This window comes from Phoca vitulina, unplaced genomic scaffold (assembly GCF_004348235.1).
Source record: "Phoca vitulina isolate PV1807 unplaced genomic scaffold, GSC_HSeal_1.0 scaffold19, whole genome shotgun sequence".
NCBI lineage: Eukaryota > Metazoa > Chordata > Mammalia > Carnivora > Phocidae > Phoca > Phoca vitulina.
The window spans coordinates 12,923,590-12,949,285 of record NW_022589722.1 but is presented as its reverse complement, the minus strand read 5'-3'; the positions used below and the strand labels follow the sequence as shown (position 1 = coordinate 12,949,285).

At 40.7% G+C, this 25,696-nt stretch overlaps 1 protein-coding gene across 15 annotated transcripts in view; it reads left to right on the top strand.

Moving 5' to 3' along the window:
- Positions 1-25,696, top strand: part of ANKS1B (ankyrin repeat and sterile alpha motif domain containing 1B) — a 1,095,895-nt gene that overhangs the window by 810,971 nt on the left and 259,228 nt on the right. For all 15 annotated transcript variants that reach the window (XM_032416344.1, XM_032416343.1, XM_032416340.1 and 12 more), the window contains one exon: positions 2,586-2,738. In XM_032416344.1, coding sequence (XP_032272235.1) covers positions 2,586-2,738 — 153 coding nt within the window. The remainder of the gene's footprint in view (positions 1-2,585; positions 2,739-25,696) is intronic.

Genomic DNA, 25,696 nt, shown 5'->3' with positions numbered 1-25,696 from the left:
GGCTCCATAAGCTCATCCCCAGGATCTGCCGCTGGGGTGGTCAGGTTCTGGAGGGCTAACAGTAAAACCTTGCCAAGCTGTTAATTTCAACTCCAGTGAGCTTCTCTTCCTTCCTTCTTGCCCTTTCTCCCGTTATTTCTTTCTGTCAGCTGAGGCAGTCAAGGAGTTTCCAGGGCTGCAGGGATTAGTCAGGATAGTAGCATTGGTTCAACCATCTCTTCATAAGTCCTGGAGAAAGTCCCTAGCCCCGATATTTTTATAACTCTATGGTATATGTAGGTACTTAGTACCTTTGTGCCTCTGCTTTGGATCCTAATCTCCAATTTTACGCAAACAACATTCAGTTATTTGCAACTGCCACTAAACTTCATTTTACAAACTCTGAGTTGTCGTTTACATTTGTAGCTATTGCAGAATAAATATTGTGTTAACTGTTACTGAACAAATGTTCAGTGAGTAGCTAAAATGGGTCAGTCCAAGTACAAGTGACATACAAAAGTTTGATGCTGTTCAGACTCTGATGCAAATGATGAATTATACTGTAACTCCCAATAGAAGACTTTTAAACCTCAAAGTGTAAAATAGATTGGGGAGTGGAACAATAGGAAAGAGGAGAGGAGGAAAGGTAATTTAAAAATGAAGGAGTAAATATAATCCCAGAAGAAGAAAAGGGAGATAAAAGGGCAGAAGAAATACTTAAAAATATAATTGCCTTGACCTTTGATTAAGCCTGTCCAGGAGGGAAAAAAAAAAAAAAAAAAAACAGCTACAAATTCTATTTTGGGGACATGTGGGGAATTTACATATGGACTGTATATTAGGTAATATAATTGGATCAATGTTAGATTTATTGAGTGTGCTGTTTCTGTGGCTATGTAGGAGAATGTCGTTGCTCTTAGAAGATGCATGCTGAAACACCAAGGGGTGAAGTTTCATCATGTCTGCTAAAGGTTCAGGGGAAAAAACTGTCTTCCCAGTGGTTCACCTAAAATAAAACGTGTGTTGTGTGCATGTGAATGAGGAAGTGGGTATAGAGAAAAAGGTAGAAACCCAATGTGGCCAAATGTTAACCTTGGGTGAATCTGGGTCCAGGGTCTTCTGGAAGACATGGACATGCTCCTCCCAGCTCTCTCTTCAAGGAAGGAGAGTAGTCAGCAGACAGCCTCCAGCTGTCAGCACCTGCAGAGTCTGCCTCTGCTGCCTAGGGCGGCCCCACTAGAGTCCTGCTTTTCCCATGGCAGCCACATGCAGTGACAAAGAGTGTGGGGCACAAAGGGCCAGTCATGCTGCCAGCAGGGGACCTCTAGGAGCATGACCTGTGCTAGAGCTCCCCACTGGGTTCAGAGAGGCTTCGTCAGGACCCATCACAGTCCGACTCCTCTTCTGTCCGACCCTCCTTCTCGTCCCTCCTTGCGTAGGTGTTGATCCCTAACGAACACCTCAAATCCAAAACAAACAAACAAATGCAAGAGTAAGAAGAACCTCCAAAATGAGAACGCTGCATAGTGACAGAAAGCCTACCATGTTTAGGATTAAAATCTGAATCCCTGACAGCCAGACTAATCTTTTCTCCACACAAATCAGAGTCATCTAGATTTCCATTAATATTTATCTCCTTGAATCTGAAGGAAGAGGGAAACCTATGTATTTTGCCCAGTTTTGCTTTTCCCATCCTGAATTGCAACATCAGGTTGGTGAGGTGCCAGTTGTCCGTAACAACGGAAGTATTAGATCCGCGGTGTGACATGCAGAGCAACGCAAGTCCTCAAAGTGACTTACTTCAAAAGCCAAGAACCAGAAATTCAACCAAAATTTCAAATAAAAGCTAAAAAGACTAGAATAATCACACAAAATTTTAAACCCAGAAGTTTCTCTTGCTTAAATTACTTTCACACTCCAATTTAAACTCAGAAACGTTATGCTGTCACACTTCTTTGTTCTCCCAAAGAAAAAAAAATCTGTATATAGCTGACAAAAAATAGGAACCTGTCTGCCAGCAAGTTCTCTATTCATGTCTAACATACTGTAGAGTCTATGCAGAACACATGGTCTTTAAACACCAAAAAGCCTCTTCTTTCCTGGCTTAACACTGCAGTATGTTTCTCCAGCATGTTTGCACTACCTACATGTCTTGCATAAGCATGCATTCCTTTGGATGTTTGAGTCGTGCAGTATTTTCACATGCTTTGATGTTGCACATATGAGAATTATCATCTACATTTTGGAAGTACAGTTCCTTGTGCCTTCAGCATTGAATTTAATACTGCTCAACTGCCATGATTTTAAGTTTCATCCAACAGAATGTCAATAATGTCTATGAACAGAAGTTTGACATATTTCGTTTTCTCAAATATGGAGTTGGTGCAGCAGCTAAGTTAGAAATTTCTGGGTGCACTTTTGAAAACTAATTCAGCGTGAAAATTATTAGTGACTTAGAATTGTGCATAAAGTATTTTGGTTTTCCTTATTTTCTTATCCACAAAGATCTGTTGCTTCAAATCGGATAAGTTTCCAAGTGGCAAGATCCATCCTGTTTGTCGGAACTCAAAGTAATCCTCATCCTAATGTGGTGTTCTTTATTACAGATGAGACCCATTGGCCACGATGGCTATCATCCCACTTCTGTCGCTGAGTGGCTGGATTCCATTGAACTAGGTGACTACACCAAAGCCTTTCTAATTAATGGCTACACATCGATGGACCTGTTGAAAAAAATCTGGGAGGTTGAACTTATTAACGTAAGTTGGTCTCTTAAAGATACCTTACCCGTTCAACCCTTGGTAAATGAAATTCCTGTTGTAGGTAGGTAATATTTTCTTTCTTTGTTACTATATGGACATCCATCAGGAATTTACAGATATGCCTTCTGCTTTAAATATACGTCTGTCTTGTTTCCAGTCAAGCTCCACAGTCATTGTCTTTTAAAGTTTGGATGCGGGAAACTAGGAGGACTCTCAGGGTGTTTTGCGTTATCCGAGAAAAACTTCCCAAGCATTTTGAGGCTTTCCATTTTAGAAAATTTAGTCAGCTCAGGATATGGACATGATAACAAATAGGCTCCCATCCTGATCTTGCTCATATTCACTTAAAGATTAGAGTTCTCATTTTTAGTTTCCTATCTCTATTATGTTTCCCTGTCTCTATTCCTTGGCTGCATATATAAACCCCATTCTTGAAGACACTGCATTTGTTTTATTAAGTAGGCTGCTATAATATCAAAATTTTATTATCCAGAGTTTATATCTAATCTTAAGTTGTCTCTGTTTTATTTATATACTTGGCATAGATTTTCTATAAAAACTGGCCAACTTATGTTGCCGTGTATTCAGGCCCAAAGAGATCAACTAGATCTGCGTAAATGGTTTTAATACTGATACTTTACTTATTTCATTTTTACTGCTCGTTTATGTCCAATGGCATCAAGGAATGAAAGAATGAAGAGGTAACATGTAATTATCATGCCTTCACCTTCTATTTGGCATCCTGAACATTTCTTTTCCAAAATGAGTGAAAATCATTTAATCTTTTAGAGAATTTCTTAGATTTGAATTTTATATTCTAAAACTTTAAGAAACACTCATAACCTGAAAGATAAAGCAAATAAATTTCTGCCGGTTCAAAAGAGATTCATTCTACTCTCTATGCCACTTTCTCTCCACAAGTCCAGTCGCTGCATATTGCATGCCATTAATTATTTTAAATTATTTTTATTAGTAGTAACTAATTATTCTTTGCTTTTAAAGGTCTGTCTTAAAAATAATATCTTTTCTAGAACATCTCATAAAAACTGTCCTTCGATCTAAAAATCACAGTAAATGGACTAATTCTTGGCCCCTTCTTCTAATTTGCTGGCCCCTTCTTCTAATTTGCTTTCTGTCCTTACTCCCTCACAAAAGCTATCATTATTTCAGCAGAAACTCACTGTCTGACTGAAAGCCTCTGATTAATTTTGTTCTTAGCCTGTGTGGCAACACAGCAGAACTCACAGAGAGTGTGTTGCATTCTGGTTGCATCCAGGAGATTTCAGTTCTCCACCAAGAATCCAGGACTCATCCGATGGCTACGGTTAGCCATTTGTTAAAGGGGGACCTTCCATAGATCAAACAAACATGTTTCCAATTAAGCGACATTCTAGTCAATTATACAACTTGACAAATATCTCTGCATAAAGTCTTCCAAATAATATTGTTCCCCACTGAAGAACAAATACTTAGACAGCATGAGTCACTCACTTCATGGGCATTGGCAGTAATCCCTCATTGAAAAAGAAGGGATGCCAATAGAACTCTATGATAAAATGTTTTCTTTGAAGCAAGGCTCATCGAAGCAGGACTAGAAGTCTCTCAAAATCCAAAAGCTGGGACTAACATTGAAGGTGTGAGCTTGGGCCCACACTCTTCCCAGTGCTGGGGGGACAAGCAGCCTAGGAATCCCTGTTCAGTCACTGTGTCCCTTGTGGATGACTGCATTGACTTTGGTCAGGGAGACTCTGAGGGCCCAGGTTTAATGCCAGGGCTCAGGGACTGATCTACCACCACCCACAGACCAACTAGGCTTGAGTTGGGACAGAAGAATAGCCTTTTCCATCCATACAGACTCGAAGCATTTTCCCTTTAGCTCCATGTGCTGTAATACAATCTGTCTTCAGTCCTGTGAGAAGTAGCTTGTCACAAGCATTGTTATCAGAACTAGAAAACACAGTCACTGTGTCTGAGATCTTGAGGCCAATTCCTCTGGGCGGAGTACATCTGCATCTAATATCAACCCAGTGTATTTTCCTTAAGCTGATAGAATTTAAAGTTTGTGACATCTTTATGGGCAAGTTCACACTCTTGAAGAGGCTTTTCGAGTCATTTAATTCCATAGGTTTATTTATTATAAACAAAAATCGATCTGTACCCTTAGACTTGGAAATCAGAGAACAAAATTTTTATGCCCACCAGAACTCTGCTACAAGGGTGATGCCTTTGATGGTTCTGGGTTGTTTGGTTTTAAAATGAAAGAAAGGCACAAATGTGTGCCTTCTGGCTTACAAAGCTTTAGGCTAGTCTCAAATTCAAGGCTTTAATTCATCCCAACTAATGAGAGAAGACGTCCAAATATGAAATAATCTCATATATAATATATGGGCCCAGCAATTCTATATTAAGTACCCATAATTTGTTGTTTTCTGGCCTGAAGGGAATGTGCAGTCACTTTGATTTAGAGCAAAGCTTCTTAGAGAAATTCACATCCTGAATCTTTGTAATGAGTGGCTTATTTTAAGGAAGCCGTTTGGCTTCGGTAACTGTTGTTCTATGTAAAGTGAAGAGAAAAGTGCAAGGTGGGGGGCTGTCTTTGATACTGGGGGCTGCTGGTGGAGGGGAGGAGAGCAGAGGGTGAGGAGGCTGGCTGTTGCTGTAATTACAAGTACGTTTAGCATCATTAAATAGTATTGAGTAAGCCTCTAATTTCACATGGTATTTTGCTTGATATTTGAAAATAGTAACACATTCTCATTGGGTATAAGTTTATTCAAAGTATTTTCATGAAGAAATGAAAACTATACAAAATTGTGATTTGAAAAGTACAAATACATTTGAAATTATAATCTTTCAAAAATACCTCAAAGATCTTTTTGTGTGTGTGTGTGTGTGTGTGTGAAGTGCATTATTACCATTGAAAAACAAGGTTATTTGAATAACCTAATGAAGATTTTGGTCACAAAACTACCCAAAGTATAGTATAGGGATGAGGGAGATTAATAGAAATCTCATTTCTTAATATCAGCATTCTCAGCAGTGGAAATCAAGCAGAAAGAAACTTTTAAGACATAGGTTTTACAGGCCCATGTGTGTCTAGACTTAAAGAATTTAGATGCCAATAATTGTTCCTTTTATTCCCTAATCCACGCTTCATACGCAGAAGCTCTTTTATTAATAGCTTTGTTTTGCTTGTGTCTGCTACTATCATTAATAACATCATTAATACTATTCTTACTTTTGTATTGATATTTTAGTGTTATGTGAATATATTGAGAGAGATTGTCAGGCAAATTGTTCCCTGTGCAGATGCTAGCTGGATAAACCTCTCGCTTGAATTATAGTCCTCTCCAAAGGCTTGTTGAGAGAGCTAAAGACTAGTTAACAGTGCATTAGTGCATGAATTTTCTTTACTCATAAGTTTACTCAGGCCTTGTACAAGGTATTACCAAGTTTACAGAGCAGTTCCTACTGCTATTGATAACCTCAAGCAAAAAAGTATGGCAATTAATAATTATTATTAATATTTAATAATTTATTTTACCACTGAGTACCTACCAAGGGGATTTTGGTTAGATGAGATAAATTTGAACACTGTCCAGTTTCTTAATGTGTAAATCTTAGTGCAGAATATGTCATAAATTTCTTCCCAGTGGCTTTACCATTATTTACTGAGGAAATAATTCTAGTCAATGCTTATGATATCCTACAATACTGATAATGATAAAAGTACCCACCAAGGTGTGCCTGGGTGGTGTAGTCAGTTAAGCGTCTGACTCTCATTTCGGCTCAGGTTGTGATCTCAGGGTTGTGAGATCTAGCCCCATGTAGGGCTCCATGATCAATGCAGAATCTGCTTAAGACTCTCTCTCCCTCACCCTCTCTCTCTGCTCCTCCCCACTGCCACCCCACTCCCACCCCACCCACCCCACTCTCTCTCCCTCTTTCTCTAAAATAAATAAATCTTAAAAAAGAAAAGTACCCACCGAAAGAACAAAATAAAAATCAGTTTTAGTGCATTCTTAATTCTCTGTTCATAAGTACAAGAATAGCTTTAAAAATCTAACTACAGTGATTGGCTGTGTTTTAAATACCTTCGGGTAGAAATAAAATAATTAAGGTAGCAGTACCCATATGTGTCCCATGAAAATCATTTGACTTATTTTTTTTTCTTTTTTTTCTTTTTTTTATTATGTTATGTTAATCACCATACATTACATCATTAGTTTTTGATGTAGTGTTCCATGATTCATTGTTTGTGTGTAACACCCAGTGCTCCATGCAATACATGCCCTCTCTAATACCCATCACCCATTTGACTTATTTTTGCAGCAGAAAATTGATTAGAAGATCATTCGCTTCTTGCCTAACAGCTGCTGAAACTATACTTACATTACTCTTTCATTTAGGACTGTCAGATTTTTCTGGTTTTGGTTTTTTGGTTGGTTTGGGGGTTTTTTTCAATGTTGATTTAATTTCTACCTTTCCAGGGAAATTTTGTGATAATCTAATCACTTGGAGATGTACTAAGAAAATTTCAAATTTAACATTCTAATTTTATGTTAAATCTTTAATTATGTGACTTTATTTGCTTTAAATGCTATAGAAATACAGTCCCATCAGTATCAGGTTTAGACTCATTACTTGCTTTGATGTTTTATTTCATGATCAGCATTATAAACTCTCACTCCTTTCTACCGTACCCTTCCTGCTTGTAACTGCAATTAAATTTACTCCCTAAAAGTCTTTTTTGCGTCGTGCATGTGAATATGTGTGTCCGCGTCTGTGTACACGTATCGGATAAAGGCAAATGGTAACTCATACTCCCAACCAAGAAGAATAACCAAATTCACAAATTGCAGGGGATGTAAGGGGAGGATGAATGTTATAATTCGATTTCCAAGCCAATTATTTTAAGTAAAATGTTATGCCTTCACTATAGGACATTAATAAATGAGAAAAACATTCATATTTCCACATCAGGGAGGCTATATCGTTCAACACTTCAAATGTTAACAACTTTAATCAAAGCCAAAGGCTTTAACTAAATAACTGGATATGAGTATTCCAGTGCAGAACAAACTATAAATTCTCTGTGGATGTAAGCCTCCGCATACGGTACCGCCGGATCTGCAGAAGACTTCGGGACCGCTGGGTACAGCCTCTGAGCTTCGGACTCGCTCGGGTCTGCATCAAGCAAAGCCCCCGGACTCCATCCCCTTCACTCACTGCATCTGAACTGCAAGCTCTTGCAGGGATTCTCTGGAAGCTTCCCTCATTTGGCTCAAGTTGTGGGAAAAGCACCCTTCTCCCTTCCTAACGTGAGATGAACAATCACCCCCAAACAAATACTCACTTTCCAGTGGTTTTTAGCCCTTTCCTATCTGGCCTGGGGAGTGGTGATGGCTACCCTGGTGCTTTGGCTCCACTGTCTTTCAGCATATTTTGCATATCTGCACCTACCATGATGCTTTCGACTTTGGAGCCTTGACCTACACTGAAATCGAATTATACTACCTAGAATACACTGAAACATTAGAACTTCACTGGAAGCAATATAGCTTTTCTTTTGCATCCAAAGTAAATTTGCATATTTGCAGTGCCTCAGGGTCAGTATGATGGAATAGGCATTATTGAAGCGTTGATGCCAGAATTAGGACGCACATGCAAGCACGTGCGCATACACACGCACACGCACATGCACACACTGAAACTAAACAAGGTATTTGGACTTCAAGAGAGCACTCAGCAACAAATGAATTTCATGAAGAACTAACACCCTCTGATTATAGCCATTTATGAACCACCTCTGTACAAAAAGGAAAATCAGGTTCTATCTAGAAATGTCTACCTTAAAAAAAGTTATTTGAGCGGACAACTGTTTGTTTTCTTCCCCGCCCCCACCAGATATCATTCACTCTTCTCCTGATTAAAAATCAAAGCATTCCTAATTTCCTCTGAAGAAGTCTCCTATAGTCTTCCATGCCTGAACATATGACCTAAGCCAAGCTCAGCATCCCAGCCTTCTCCCCCACTCTCATGGGCTGCACAGGAGTCTTCATTAGGACGATTCTTAATTCTTCATAATTGGAGGGTCCTGTGGAAAATGAAAATAGGGGACCCTTTGTTCAAAAATTATTAAAAGATTTTAAAACAGTGACAGCAGAGCATTAAGCCAAGCACAGATTCCTTCAAAGGGCAGGTCCTTGTGTAACCTCACAGGCCACACAACCCACGAAGCCATCCCTGCTCTTCATTCTTCCATGTGTAACTGTATTTCCATCTGCCGTCATTCTCCTGTGCTAGCCCTTCCTTTAACATTTTTTAAAGTGTGGGCTACTGGTAAAAAGACTTTATTTTCCAAAGCTGTTTTTGCTGAGTATAGAATTCTTGTGTAACTACTTCAGAGATGTGGATCCACCATCCTCTCTCCTGCATTATTTCTTTTTATATATATATATATATATTTTATTTATTTATTTGAAAGAGAGAGAGAGACAGAACACAACCAGGGGGAGAGGCAGAGGGAGAGGGAGAAGCAGGCTTCCCACCGAGCAGAGAGCCTGACATGGGGCTCGATCCCAGGACCCTGGGATCATGGCCTGAGCCGAAGGCAGACACTTAACCATCTGAGCCACCCAGGTGCCCCACTCCTGCATTATTTCTGAGGAGACATCTGCTGTTATCCTTTCTTTTTTTGGTTTTGTTGTTGTTGCTCTTCCTCTGTATATAACTTGTTTTTTTTTTTTTTTTTTCCTCTAACTGCACATAAGAGCGTTCTTTTTATTACTGGTTTTGAACAATTTGACTATGATGAAACTTGATGTCGTTTTCCTCATGTTTCTTGTGTATAAATGATTTTTGAGCTTCTTAGATATGAGGTCTATAGCTTTCATTAACTTTGGAAAATTTTTGGTCATTCTCTTTTTTATTTTTTTGGTTTCCCAGTAAATTCTTATATTTCTCCTTTTTCCTTCAACTTTCCAAAACTTTTTTTTATGGACGTATACACACAAAAATCCATATAAATCAGAAGTGTATTGCTTAATGAATTTTCACCAAAAAGTTACACACCTGTAACTAGAGCCCAGAACAAGAAATGGAAAATTGCCAGCACCAAAAGTCCCCTTCCACAGCCCCCTAAAGTAACTACCATCCTACTTTAACAGCAGAGTTCAGTGCGCTCATTCATTTGCATCACGTTGCATGTAGTTTTAGGATGATGCATTGTCTCTTATTGCTGTGTGACATCCTGAACTTGTTTTAATGGTTTCATTGAGATATAATTCACAATTTGCTCACTTTTAGTGTACAATTTGGTCATTTTTAGTATATTCACAGTTATGCAAGCATCACCACAATCATTTTTATTGTAGTCAAAAACACATAAAATTGGCCATGCGTTTTTAAGTGTAAGTACAGTGGTGTTTGTGCACACCGTTGTGCAACAGATCTCTAGAGCTATTCATCTTGCAAAAGTGAACCTATGTCCATTGAACAATTCCCCTCTCTCCCCTCTCCCCACTCCTTGCAACCACCATTCTGTCTTCTAAGAGTTTGACTGCTACTCTAGATGCCTCACGTAAGTGGTATTGTGCAGTATTTGTCTTTTTGTGACGAGCTTATTTCCCTTAGCATAATGTCCTCAGAGTTCATCCGTCTTATGGCATATGACAGTATTTCCTTCTTTTTAAGGCTGAATAATATCCATCGTATGTCTATACCACATTTTCTTTATCCATTCATCTGTTGGTAGACGTTTAGGTTGCTCCCACCTTTTGAATATTATGGACAATGCCACAGTGAACATCAGTGTGCAAATATCTCCTCGAGATACTGGTTCCAATTCTTTTGGATATATACCTAGAAGTTGGATTACTGGGCCATATGGTAATTCTGTTGTTAAATTTTGTAGAACATCCATACCATTTTCAATAGTGGCTGCTCCATGAACATTTCTTAATATATTATTTTCTGTCCCACATTCTCTCTCCTCTGCTTTGGAAACTCCAATCATATGTATATTAGGCTATTTGAAGTTGGGCCACAGCTCACCAATGTTCTGTTCATTTCTTTCAATATCTTTTCTCTCTGTGATTCATCTGGATGGTTTCTATTGTATGACTTCACGTTCACTAATCTTTTCTTCTTGTAATATCTAATCTGCCATTATTAACACCCAGTGTATTTTTTATCTCAGTGATTATAGTTTTAATCTTCAGAAGTTAGACATGAGTCTTTTTTATATTTTTTCATATCTCTATTTAACATGCTCAATCTTTCCTCTAACTTACTGAATATATGGAGTGCAGTTATAATAACTGTTTTAATGCCCTCGTCTTCTAATTCCAATATCTGTGTCAGTTTTGGATTGGTTTCAGTTGATTGATTTTTCTCCTCATTGTTCTTGGCATGCCTGGTAATTTTTATTGCATGCCAGACATTATTAATTTTACTTTGTTGGGTGCTGGATATTTTTGGGTTCCTGTAAATACTCTTGGGCTTTGTTCTGGGACATAGAAAAGCTCCTTGTATATACTCTGATCCTTTCAGGTCTTGCTTTGAAGGCTTGTCAAGCGAGCCCAGAGCATCATTTAGTCTATGGCTAATACTTCCACTGCTGAGGCAAGATGCCTCTGAGTATTCTAACAACACCCTGTGAGTTTCCAGACTTCCCAGTCTGAATAGTGCAAACTATTACCAACCCCACTTGAACTCTGTGTCCTATTCCCACTAATCTTTTGAGGTAGTTGTTGTTGTTGTTTAATCTGGCCTCAGACAGTTTCCTCACCTGCCTGTGCTGATCAGTACTTTCTCCTCTCTACTACTCTGCCCAGAACACTGCAACCCCTTCAGTCTCCATCCTCTCAATTCAAAGAGTCTTCCAGGCTCCCTGGGCCCCACCTCCCACACCATGGCCTAGGAGTTCTCTCAAGGTGGTCAACTGGGGTCAACTGGGGTCAACTGGGGCAACTGTAGGCCTCAGTTTGTTTCTCATCTCTCAGGGATCCGTGTCCTTCATTGCTTCATTCCAATGCCTTAAAAATCAATGTTTCATATACTGTGTCGGGATTTTTAGTTGTTTCAGGTGAAAGCAGGGTGGGGATAGATCCAATCCCTGTCAATCCATCTTGGCCAGAAGCCCAAACCCCTGCTACTTTCAGTAATGCCCATCCATAGGCTGGGCCCACAGCTAAACAATTGGCGATGGCATCCGGGCACGGGGCATTTCTTAAAAGCTCCCCAGGTGATTTCAAGGTGCCATCTGGGTTGAAAACCACTGCTGTCATCAGTGGGGAGCCATTTAAAGGATCTTAATCAGGAGAATGACATGATCAGAAGAGTAGGTAGGGGCCGGAAGGCAACACACTCAAGAAGGAAGAGCTGACTGGGAGGCAAGGAGCTGAGTCAGCCAGTTCTGCTGTGCAGCTATTTGGAGCCACAGATGTTTTAGGCATGACAGCAATAAAACCCGTGGGTCACTGTAGAACCTGGGGGTATCCCTCAGTTGGAAGTACATGGATATAGAGTCGATTTTCATTGTTATATCCCTACCTATCAAGAAGAGGATAAATTATAGTCAGTACTCAAAGGAGGTTAGGACAAATATAATACATTTCAGAAATGCTTTTCAATAGTGGCTAAAACTTTTCAGTTTGACCCTAAGCCCTGGTTATGTAAAAAAAAAAAAAAATGTACTTAAAGTAAAGGTAGGACATTATGGTATGTGTCAGTGTTTCAAATGCGCCCTCTCTTCTTTCATCTGTACCTTGAAATCAGGTCACTCAACTTGGAATCCTGTATCTGACACTCAGTATGGGGCCTTCCATCACTTAGACCTCTGGGCCTCAGTTTCTCATTGGTAAATAGAAGATAACAGTATCCACCCCACTGGCTTTATAGGTTTTCTGTGAGACTCAAAATCACATGAGAGCTTTTTCTTACCCAGCCCTTTCTCTTCCCTCTCTACTGTTCTTTTGCCTCTCTCCCTCTTTCTTTCTTCCCTCCCCAGCTCTGTCTCCTAGAGTTAGGCTGGGAGCTGGCCAGCTCCCTTGGAGCCTGCTCTCACAGCTTAGGTGCCATCACTCTCAGGACTCACCTGCTGGACCCTAGAAAGCCCTGCTGAATGTGCAAAATCTGGTCTCTAGGAATCACTGCTCAGCCTCTCTCTTGCCCCCTTCCCAACTTCAACCCCTTTCTGCTATGCTGGCCTCTCAACCTCCCCTCTCCCATCAGGTATCAGCTTTCCCTACCAGCCCTGCCCAAACCCTCACTGCTTAGTGCTGCTCAAAATCTGCACTCCTGGAGTGGGCGAACGTCAGGTGGAATGACTCTCTCAGCTCCTGTAGCAACTGTCAGGATAAAGCTGCTGAGGATCTTCCCCCACCTTTTTTTTTTTCCTGACAACGCTTAGATACAGAACTGCTAGTTTCTTTTTTTTTTTATTCCCCCAACTACACAGCACTGACCCTTGACTCTCAGCCACACACTCCTCTTTATTCTTGAAACAGAACACCTTAGGGCAGAGCAGGGGAGTGGCTCAGAGGTTAGGGATGTACTCATTCTCAATTTATCCTCCCTAATCTTATACCCTTAAACCCTGTTGCAGAGTTTCAGCTTGATGATCCGTAAGAGTGGGAACTTCTGACTGCTTTTTGAACTAGTTGATATTTTCTTTACATTGAAATTGCTTCTTGTAAATATATAGCATTATTAATTATAATGAAGTCAGTTAACTTTTTATTCTGCATTTTGCTCAGATTTCTAACATGGTTTGAGGACTTTTGTTTAAGAACTCTTTGGAGATATTTAGGGCAGAGCCTGTTGCTAAGGAGATTCGTGTATGTTGCAGTTAAATAGATACAGTAAACTGGCTCTGCACTTCTAGGAGCTTTGAGAGGGGAAAAATTCTAATGGATTATTCCTATAGTGCAGGAAATAAAAAGGTTGGGGCGCCTGGGTGGCTCAGTTGGTTAAGCGTCTGCCTTTGGCTCAGGTCATGATCTCAGGGTCCTAGGATCGAGTCCCATGTCGGGCTCCCTGCTTGGCAGGGAGCCTGCTTCTCCCTCTCCCTCTGCCTCCAGCTCCCCCCTGCCTGTGCTCTCTCCCTCTCTCTCTCTCTCTCTGTCAAATAAATAAATAAAATCTTTAAAAAAAAAAAAAGAAAGAATATAAAAAGGACAAAATCCTCCATAAAATGCAAATACACTTTTCGTGCTATCCTGATGGAGAAGTGCTTTGGGTCTTCCTTGGGAGGAGACCTGAGATCATACTGAAAAGATAAACCTCTGTCTTCTTAGAGGAAATGGAAGCCAAAGAGGTATTTTTGTTAAAAGAAAATTATTAGGAATTTTGAAAACTGACATATGAGCTATGATGGAAGAGATTGACAATAAATAAAGACTCAGAGTAAATCATAAAGATTAACATTTTTACTAAAGTATGTATATAAGATTAGTGTTAGAATCAGCCCACTATGAAAATAATTTAAAAAGCTGGGAAGGAGAGAGTTTAGGTGGGTGATTTTGTAGCTTGAGATTTATATCTGCTTTAAAGATATTTAAGGTTGATTTAGAGTTTAAGTCTAGCTGTTTTTCTAAAGAGATGTATTATGTTAAGTTGAATATCTGTGGTCTCAAATTATTTTTGAACTCAAGCAAAAAGCTATTACCTTGAACCTCAGAAAGCATGTAAATTCTTTACTGTACAAACCTTATGCCTGTCACCCTGCCGCCACCTGGTGGCAGCATACCTAAAGTACATGGCAAGTGACTAAATCATAAAATTTCTTAAACGCAGAAACTAATTGCAAATTCAGTGCCAGTTTTATATCAATCTGTGTTTACAATATTAATATAATAAAACATGAAACAGGAGAATTTTAATTTTGTAGACATCAAGCACCAAATTCAAACACCGTATGCCTAAAATGGTATAACAAAATGGGAAAAACCCTCTACTGTGCATTCCACCAATTAGATTAATTTGGGATAACAGTGCCCTTTTAAATATGTGTGTGTGTGCATGTGTTTAACATATAAATACATATATATTCTCTAGGAGAGTCTTACTTTGGTATAAACTGCTTTTGGGGGATAATTAGATTTCCTAAAACTTAAATAGGATCATTACTTTTTTAAAAATTCTATTTCATGGTAGCTGTGGGAGAAAGTACAATAAGTATTTTATAGACTTTACCCTCAAAAGAGCTTCCAGACTAATGGGGAAGATGGCCATTTACACTAGATATAAGAAAGAAAGTAGTATTAAGGGGTGCCTGGGCGGCTCAGTTGTTAAGCGTCTGCCTTCAGCTCGGGTCATTATCCCAGGGTCCTGGGATCGAGCCCCACATCGGGCTTCCTGCTCCGCTCCCCCTGCTTGTGTTCCCTTTCACACTGTTTCACTCTCTGTCAAATAAATAAATAAAATCTTTTTTAAAAAAAAAGTAGTATTAAGGGGAACTAAATATAAAAGTGGTCTCTGCATCCCAAACTGGAACACAGGGTCTTCCTCTGAAGGGGGTGGAGGTGGGCAGGAGAAAAGGTGAGATGGGGGGACCAAGAGAGTAAACAGTAAGCATCAATAGTAAAAGCACAGAGGCTCTAAAAGCAGTCTTCCTCGGTTTAGCTGCCCATTTTATTTCTGATCATTTAGCTACCTTGCACAAGTCACTTAACCTTCTCTAAGCTTACCTCTAAAATATCCTTGCCTCTAAAATTTAAATAATAATAGTATCTATCTTCTAGGTAATCTTGTTTTCAGGATTAACTAAAATAACCTGGTAGAGCATTTTGCGCAATGCTTTGCAAATAGGAAGCACTTGATCTTAGTTTCATGGCAGCCAAATGGAGGGGCAGCTTCCAAGTTCCCCAGATTTATGGGACACATTATCAATTTTTCATTGCCACAGCAATGCTATGCAACAATCTGTCTGAAAAGGCAGGGGCTTAAAGCGATAAGCATTTGTTTAGTCTGTGGGTCAGTAATTTAGGCTGGACTTGGCTCAAAATTTCTTCTTCTTTTTTTTTTAATTTAATTGTATTATGTTATGTTAATCACCATACATTGCATCATTAGTTTTTGATGTAGTGTTCCATGATTCATTGTTTGTGTATAACACCCAGTGCTCCATGCAGAACGTGCCCTCTTTAATACCCATCAGCAGGCTAACCCATCCCCCCACCCTCCTCCCCTCTAGAACCCTCAGTTTGTTTCTCAGAGTCCATAGTCTCTCATGGTTCGGATCTCACATCTGGCAGTTGGCTCTGGTCTGCTGATCTGGGTGGTGTCAGCTGAGACAATGGGGCAACCTGGCTCTACTCCAGGTGCCCCATCCTCTAACACGCTCTCCTAGGCATGTCCTAGGGCAAAGACAGAAAGAAACAAAAATGTGCAAGCCCATTTTCAAGCCTCTGCTTACATCATATCTGCTCATGTTTGGCCAAAGGTAGTTACATGACCAACTCAGAATTAAGTTGAGAGGGGAGGCTAGAGTTCACCGCTTGACAAGATGAGCTGAAAATGCATAGTAAATGGCTTGGATGCAGGTCAGAATGAAAAATTGAGACTATTAGTGCAATCAATCCACCACAAAGAGAAGTTTTGATTAGAGAAAAGAGAGAATTTTAGAAGTATGGATGCTCTTATCATTGTTTCTAAGCCTCCAATCAGAATACATGAAATCAAAACAATCTCGGAAAATATAAAATGATTAGTGGTGCTAAAGTGTGGGGGCCCACAGGAAAAAAAAAATGGATAGGGTACTATACTAATGGACACAGGGCTTAAATGTATGGAAAAGTTGGGGACAGGACCCCCCCCAACATTTAACAAGTAGAGGATAGTAACCTGGATGGTAAATATGCTGTATAATAGTGGATTTGCTAATCTATAAAAAGATGAAAAATTGGTGAATTAATTGGCCATGAAACTAAATTATTTTAGAAAATTAAATCCTAAACTATTTGCCTAATGGAAAATCATTCTCATGCCTTGCTCAAGTATTTGTTGCATACCAACTCTTTGCTCAGAGTTGAGTATGCAACTAATATTTTGGAGGAGGGAGAAAATTATATATTTAATATTAAAAAGTGCCTCCAGAATGTATAAAGAACTGTCGAATTCAATAATAAAAGATAGCCAAATAAAATAATGAATTTATGAACACACCCTAGAGTGGTTCCTAATAAGTCGTATCCTTGTCTAATCACCTCCCTTTGAGTGCAGGTAGAACTTACGACTTACGTTTAACCAATAGAATATGCAAAGGTGATGGGCTGTCAGTTCTGTGATTACCTTAACAACAAAATTTTTTAATTGAATATAGTTCCTTTAGTTGCCTCCTCTAGACACAAGAGTAATAGCAATAATAACAATTGTACAGTAAGAGGAGTTTCAGTACCTTGTCCTCCATCTTCCCCTTTATTAAATGTCACTCTTGCTCAAGATCTTGTCCTCAGATCTCCTCTCTTCAATGCTAAGCTCTTGGACAATATCACCTATGGAAAGACTTCAACTGGCACCTTCAAGTTGATGGCTGCCAAGCACACATCTATGGCTTTATTCCTGATGTCCAGTCTCTCAGTTCACACAACATCTCAAGTTTCTTACTCACCTTCTCTCTCAGTGAATAAGAGGTGCTATAGAGTCACGGAGGAGACAGTGGGCTCTGGTGCTAGACTCGACAGCAAGATCTTCATCCTGGCTCTGCCTTATTGTTAACCACCACGAGCTCCATCAGATTGTAGATGTATTTTGTTTACTCCTGTAACCCCAGCTCTTAGAACAGGGCCTAGCACACTGTAGGTGACTAAATATTTGCCGACTGACCCAAGGATGCTTATGTATGAAGCAAGGTTCTAACCACTGACATATGCTGACACATTTCATCCCACCTTAATCCTATGAGATGCACACTGTTACCACTCCCATTTAATAGATTGCAGTGTACTGAATGTTTGCTTCCCCCCACCCCCCACCAAATTTATACGTTGAGACCCTAATCCCAAAGTCATGGCATTTGGCGGTAGAGCCTTTGGGAGGTCATTAGGTCATGAGGGTGGAGCCCTCGTGAATGGGATTAACGCCCTTATAGGAAGAAACCAGGGAGCTAGCTCACTTTTTCCACCACGTAAGGATATAATAGGAAGCTGGCAGTCTACAACCCAGAAGAGGGCCCTCACCAGAACCCCACCATGCTGCACTCTGATTTCAGCCTTCCAGCCTCCAGAACGGCAAAAAATAAATTTCTGTTGTTTATGCCATTCACTTTATGGTAATTTGTTATAACAGCCTCAGCTGACCCAGATGAAGTAAGGTGAAAGGAACTGTTTGAGTTTTAATGAGAAATGCCATTAGTCCTTTCTATTTTACATCCACAAATGTCTTGTACCCTGAAAGGTGCTGGACTATGCTGGTCTTGAAACAGAGACACATCTAACAACAGAATAAATACCCACAATCTTTTCCCTCATGTTCTCAGCCTTACAGAGCAATTTTTCAACAATGTTAGCCTTGATGGCTGCCTGAGGGAGCTCCATTTCTTCCCCGTGGCGGCCATTGGATTACACGTGTCGCTCAAGATGAACACGGGTGCAATGTCTGAGGTACCATAAATGATCCCGTATCACCACCACACACACATGTGCACACACATACAGAGAGAGAGAGGGAGAGACTCTCTAAGACTGTCTAACCTCCCAAATGCCAAAACTGAAATACCCACTGCCCTTCAGAAATTGTACTAAAGAAAATTCCATGCCCAACCTACTCCATGCATTGGTCCTTGAAAGCCTGGAGAGTTGGGACAAGATGGAAAGGCTCAAAGTAAATAAGCAGACCCCACGTATTATCCTTTCCTCCACAGTCTCCTCCAAAAGTAGGTAAAGAGACCATCCCTCACACACGTCTCCTTGAGACTGGCACAGCAGAGAAGAGCAAGCAGATAATGCCAATGCCACCTGAGAGAACTGAATCTATAGTCATCCTCACTTCCTGTGGACTAACCAGATAATCAGCTGACCTAGAACTTCGCCAAGAAGGGCAGGATTGAAGGGCTTTGGACTGAGAGAAAGGGAGGAGAGAGTTGTAGAGCAAATTTAGAAATGCGGAGAAGCACCAGAGGCAACGAAGACTTGGGTGGCAGGGTGAAAAAGAGGCTGGACTCAGAGTGATGTGGGCCAAATTCAAGTGCTCGTTCCTTACTTCCTCTGGGGCAAGACACTTAACCTTATAATAGCTCTTTTATTTATTTGGGTTCGTCCTTATCACCCCCACCCCTGCCAGACACCAAACTCTTTGAGGACCTGTAGGCTCAGCTGCATATCTACCCCCAATGCCCTTCACAAAACAGGTACTTAAAAATATTCATAGACCCCATTGCTGCCAGGGGAGGATTGAGGAAAGGAAGAAGGAGCCACTGGAAGCAAAGTTGTGAGAGTCAAACGTCACCTACTTGATGGTGGAGGGCCCAGGAGAGGCAACCGTTTGTGGCACATACTATGAAGAAACATAAAACGGGGTAAGAGGGACAGAAAGTGACTAGATCTCAAGGAGCCTAGTCAGAAATGACTTCTTCGAGGAGGTGTCATCTGGGCAGAGATCTGAATGAAATGTGGAAATAAGCCGTGCAAAAGATCAGCATTCCAGACTAGGGAACAGCAACTGCCAGTACCCTGAGGCAGGACCACACTCAGCCCATCTGAGGACCAGGGAGGGAGCCAGCATGGCTGTCATAGCGGAAGCACGGGGCAAGGCTGGCAGGAAATGATGTCAAAGACGCCCCAGTCATGTGGCTTATGGAGGGGGATTGAATTATATTTGAAGTGTGAGTGGAAGCCTTCATAGGGGTTCAGAGTAAGAGAGTGTGACATGGTTTGGTTTATGTTTTAAAGGCTCATTTCACTGCTGTGGGAAGGACAGACCTGGGATGGGGGTGGCGGGCGATGTCAGCGAAGGGAGAGTGAAAATCTGGCTCAGAGACTCTCTCAGTAGCTGAGGCAAGAGATGATGGTGCCTTGCACTGAAGTTGTGGTGAAGACAGTGAATCAGAATGGACATTGGAGACAATGGACATTGGTGAATTAGACATTGACTAGAAATGAGAGGAATTGAGGAGAAGTCAAAGGTCCTTGGCCTGAGCTATTTCCTGAGATTGGGAGTATTTAGGAGGAAAAATTGGGGAGAAGACAGCAAGAGTTCTGTCCAACATGGTTAAGTTTGAACTACCTACCACACATTCCAAGTAGAAATGTCTAGAAGCCATTTTACAGTTATATAAAATATATTTAAATACATAAGTTATACATTTATTTCTTTATTTGTGGGAGTATGTTAGAGTTCTTCAGCTCTTCTTTGCATTTGAAATAAATATTTATGATCTATGCCTGAGAAAACCCGAAGTGTGGCCAAAACTCATTTCTGCGCTCTGTACCCTACACAGGGCCACACTCTCATGCAGAAGCTTTTTCTCCTGAGAACCTGCTAGTACAACAAACAGGAGGCCTGGGGTTCAGGGCTGAGAGGTGTGCAGTCCCTCCATACCACACGCCAGGTGGCACGTCCTCAGCTACTGACCTGCTATCCGTCAAGGAACTTGACTGCCTCTTTAAGATGGTATCCTTGAGTAGGAATAAGGGAATGACTGTGGACTCAAAAAAAAAAAAAATCAGCACTGACTTCACACTCAGTGATTGACAATCTGCCCACAGCAGGGCTGTGAATTGTTTCCTAGCTTTCCAGCTGACTCTCCTCCCAATCTGTCTTTTCACACTGATCTGAGAGCACCTTTCAGAAAAAAAAAAAACAAAAACCTCAAGGCCTTTAGCCCTGACTTTTCAAAATCAGACGTAAAAACACAATGACCTTTTTTAAATGTTGGCCTTAGCTAAGTTATCTTATTTTTCATTAAAGCTATTTACTTCACAGTCATCGGTCCATGCTCCATATCTATCCAAGCACTTAGATGGTTTTGACTAAATTCAGTTCACTAACCAAGGTGAGCAAGTTGCCCTGAGAATGTTTTGCTCAGTCTACCATAGGCTTGAGACGCGATGGTGAGTTACAAGTTTTCAAGCAGACACATCTTTGCTAACGTGTAAATGGGCTGCAGAGACACTTTGAATGTAATGAGATAAATGGGATCTGGTGTTTGCACAGTACTCGACATCTCAAGATAAAAACATCTGCTCTGTTCTAAATAATCTAAAATGCCACTTATTATGAGATACACGATTATTTTATGTGTCCTTAAGAAAGAAAAATATTGCTGATAATCGAACTAAGACACGGTGCCTTATGGTGATTCCGTCCAACACATAAACCCCCCCGGCAACAGCCTTGCACAGCTTTGACATTTCGTTCATTTAGAGGGTTTTGTCAGTTTCTCCTGACTGTTGAGTTCCCTGGCAGGTAATAGGTCGTTTTCTTCAGGTAGCGCAATAACAAAGCAAAACACGACTCCGTGTGTTTATAGATATCTTCCTTTCTTCAGCTCCATAATGCACGTGGTTACTGCTTTTAAGGAAAATATGTAATTGCTTCTTCTCTAGTGAAGATATTTGCTTCACAAATATCAAATTACCCTCTTTCTTCTCTATTAGTACCTTTCTAAGTACCAAATAACTGTTCTATTAATCCCAAAATATAGTATGATCTTTTTTTAAAAAAGATTTTATTTATTTATTTGACAGAGAGAGACACAGCGAGAGAGGGAACACAAGCAGGGGGAGTGGGAGAGGGAGAAGCAGGCTTCCCGCCAAGCAGGGAGCCCGATGTGGGGGTCGATCCCAGGACCCTGGGATCATGACCTGAGCCGAAGGCGGACGATCAACGACTGAGCCACCCATTCGCCCCAAGTGTGATCTTTTTTAACACAGCTTAAATGCTCATTATTCTCACCGTGTTTCGCTGTAACATTGCAAGTGGACTCAGTGGACAATATGAATAGTATGACCAAGCATGTGTGCACACGTGATGGCAGTCACACCACAGCAATTACGAGGCACCCCTGATTGTAAGATGCTTTACCAGTTCAGAGATGGCAAAATGAGGGACACGTGTGTGTCTTAAAAATTAGTGAGGTACGGTATAAGCAATGCATTGTGGGAAGACTGCATAAAAAGAAAAAGTGTGAGGTCTTAACTAATATTTTTCTTTGCTTAGGAAAAGCTCCCATTCTTTTCCATTTCCATAGATATAGGATGATATTGTGTTCACCTACCAAGAAAGACCTCAGATTCTGTCAGGATGTGGCAGTGTAAATGAAGTCACTTCGGGAATCTTTTTCGGTCATGATATTTGTCAGGGATTGACATTACTGACTTACGCCGCTGCCTTTCCTCATGTATCGCCAGCTTTAAAATCACTGTGCACGTAGTGAAACTATCCAGACCACCCTGAGGGAGTGGAGGTGCAGGCCTTGTGTGACTGGAATCCTCACAGCAAGGCAAGTGCAAAGCCAACGCGGTCCCTCCTTACAGCCGGGAGGATAGGATTAGCTGCTGTCAGAGCTGACAGGCTCTCTGTATCAGGACAGCCCTGAGCAGCTTACCCAGAGGGACCTCAGTCCCTTTCAGACCAGAACGGAAAGACCTGCAGCCTGATCTTTCCAGAAGCCCAGCTACTCCCTCATCATCAAACCCAGTTGCTTTTTCTTCTTCTTCCTGACATGCCCTTGCTCTGATTCCAGACTGGATATCATCTGATTCTTCGCGAACTCCAAATGTGTTCTGACCTCATGGCCATTACTGTTGCCAATCCCTCTGCCTGGACCCTTTATGTACATCTTCTTCCTCCTTCTGCATTATCTCAGCTCAATGTCACCTCCTAGGGTCAATGCCTTCTTTGACCACTCAAACTCGTGTCTCCCCACCTTCCAACAGTTTCCTTCACAATATCCAAAATGTTTGTTTGTTTTTATAGTCCTGAATCTCTTCATTTTTCTATTTGCTAATGGCCCAGTTCCATTACTGGAACATATGTTCACCTCTGCATCCCCAACACCTGGAACACATAGAAAATGCTCAATAAATATTTGATTAATGTACAGTTGAATAAACTCAACTTGATTCATAACTCATCGATAGTTGGTTTTTTGGGGGGGGGTATTTGCCTTAATATCTTGCTCTCCTCCAGGTGCACCCCTTCTTCCTATCTTTCATTGACAAGACCTCACACTTACGTGCCACTGTGACTCCTTGGATTACACTGTCTAGTTCTTTCCTGAAAGCTGACCCACAGCCGTAGGCTCCAGATCTACTCTGGTCTCTGCCCTCACCTTCTTATGTTCAGGGCCTTCCTGACAAACATCTTCTCTCTTCCTCTTGCTGCTTTGTGTGACTGCACTGTTGTTACTGAGGTGTCTGTGAGTGTCTACGTGAGCAGCAGCAGCAGCAGCAGCAGAGTCTAACATGCGTTCCAACAAAGCAGTTGCAAACGGGCTGCCAGATCCTGCCCCCATCGCCCACCGCCATTCCTTTTCATGCCCACCAGCAGGGACTTAGCACCCCAAGGTTCTTCCCAAGTACCTGGAGGCTGGAGGCATTTCCAGTCCTTAGCACTTCCCTAGGGCATACACAGCTATACGACTGAAGCTTTTCCTACTAATAGGAATCACTACTAGTTCTGATTTTTTCAAGTTTATATGATGTCTACTCTGTGGAAGGGGAATCGAAGATACATTAAAAGCTCCTGACTTTATAGAGGTTATAGCTGATGACAGTCAAGCATTGGAGGCTTTTCTTGCTCTGTTACTAGCAGCCTGTGTATGTGCAGGGGAGTTAAAGCAATAAGGATACAAGCGACTTCTTTTAAGGGATTTGCATTTTGTAGAGTGATCAGGAAATACATTTTCTACAGACATTTGGCCCCTACGCCGTGGAGTATAAATGGCACATTACACTTAAAATAGCACACACCATGACTACTTAACTATAAACCTGCAGATAAGAAGCATGTCTTATATATCCTTGTATTTTCCACAAAGACTTATACATTAGAAAGTGCATGATTACTTGATTGAATAAATGAATAGTGTTGAAGAAGTCCAGCCATTAGCAAGAATCTAGGTCAGTTTTTAATCTTCCCTATGTATAAGAACCACTTTGGGGGCTCTTTAAAACTATGGATGTCCAGGCCCATCCAGAGATATTTGTATTCAACTGGTTGAAGTGGGACCTACATATACATTTTTTAAAGGTCCCTGAATGATTATAATGTATAAGCAGGGTTAAAATACACTGATCTAGGTATAAAGCAATTCATGCCCTAAAAATAATAATGGTAATCCAGTCTTTGTTAAAGATTGTGGTTAATAAATCACAGATGTTTTGCCTGGGTGATATTAAATCTGGTAAATACTTTACTGCCATGATGTACTTACCTATCTCAAGCCATCTATTTTTTACTTTAATGTGAGAAATAAAGCCTAGGATGTAATAATACAATTCTTTACTTTAAAAATATGAAATTCAACACATATTTTGAGAACAACCTTAAATTCTAATCCAAGATTTAAAACATAAACATTTTTTCTCATGAGTTAGAAAAATGAGACCCAACAAAGAAAAACAAGACAAATGGAATAATATTCCTAGAGTAGGAAGGAAGATAATTATAGTGTGTTGAGTGGTGGCTCCCCAAAAGATATGTCCACCTGGAACCTGTGAATGTGACCATATTTGGAAAAAAGAGTCTTTGTGGATACAATTAAGGTAAAGACTCAAGACAGTCCTGGATTATCTGAGTGGGTTCTAATCACATAAGTGTCCTTATAAGAAGTAAAGACATAGACAAAAAAGAAGAAACAGAGGAGAAAAACCATGTGTAGATGAGACAAAGATGCTGCCACAAGTCAAGGAACACCCAGAGACACCAAAAGCTGGAAGAGGAAAAGAAAGATTCTCCCCCTACAGCCTTCCAAGGAGCATGGCCCTGCTGACACCTTGATTTCTGGCTCCTGACCTCCAGAACTGAGAGATAATAAATTTCTGTTTTAAGCCACCCAGTTTGTGGTCATTTGTATAGCAGACTTAGGAAGTGAATACAATAATGCTCTTGAAACAGTAGCTAGAGTATCAGTTTTAAATGTTACAACCCAGGGCGCCTGGGTGGCTCAGTTGGTTAAGCGACTGCCTTCGGCTCAGGTCATGATCCTGGAGTCCCTGGATCGAGTCCCGCATCAGGCTCCCTGCTCAGCGAGGAGCCTGCTTCTCCCTCTGACCCTCCCCCCTCTCATGTGCTCTCTCTCTCTCATTCTCTCTGTCTCAAATAAATAAATAAAATCTTTAAAAAAAAAAAAAAAATCTCAAAAAAAATAAAAAATAAAAAAAAATAAATGTTACAACCCAGAATTTGCTAAAGGAACTGCAAGTTGCAGTAGAGCATATGTTAAAGGGAGACTGTCCTCAGTCAGCTGAAATCGTGATCCCTGTGACAGATGGTACATGACCTCTCGCCCTCCACCATATTGCTAGGTTGAAGTACAAATGTGGGCTTCAAAGGAATTGGAGCCAGATGCGGAGAAGGGCATACCTGATTGTGAGAAATAGTTAAGATTGAATTTGGTAACCAGGTCTGCTTTTGAATGATACCATAGGAAACCAAGCTCAGTTTCATTAGTAGGACAATGTTCTTATTTGTGGTTTGAATCCGTTAGGAATGTTTTCAGCTTCAAGTAACTGAAACCTGACCAGTAGTGGTTTAAATAATTCTAACATGTATTGTGCCAGTCAGTAAGAGGCCTGGAAGTGGGCACTTGCCAAGTCCTTCCTGTCTTTTTGCTCTACTTTCCTTAGTGTGATGGTGCTTTGTGCCCATGCTTTCCTGTTTTTCACCTCGTGGTTGCAAGGTGGCTACAGCAGCTCCAGGCATTACACCTGCACACACAGATGGATAAAGAGGAAAGGGAGCAATGATAGACATATGTGTTCCTTTTATCAGAAAATCAGAAGCTTTTC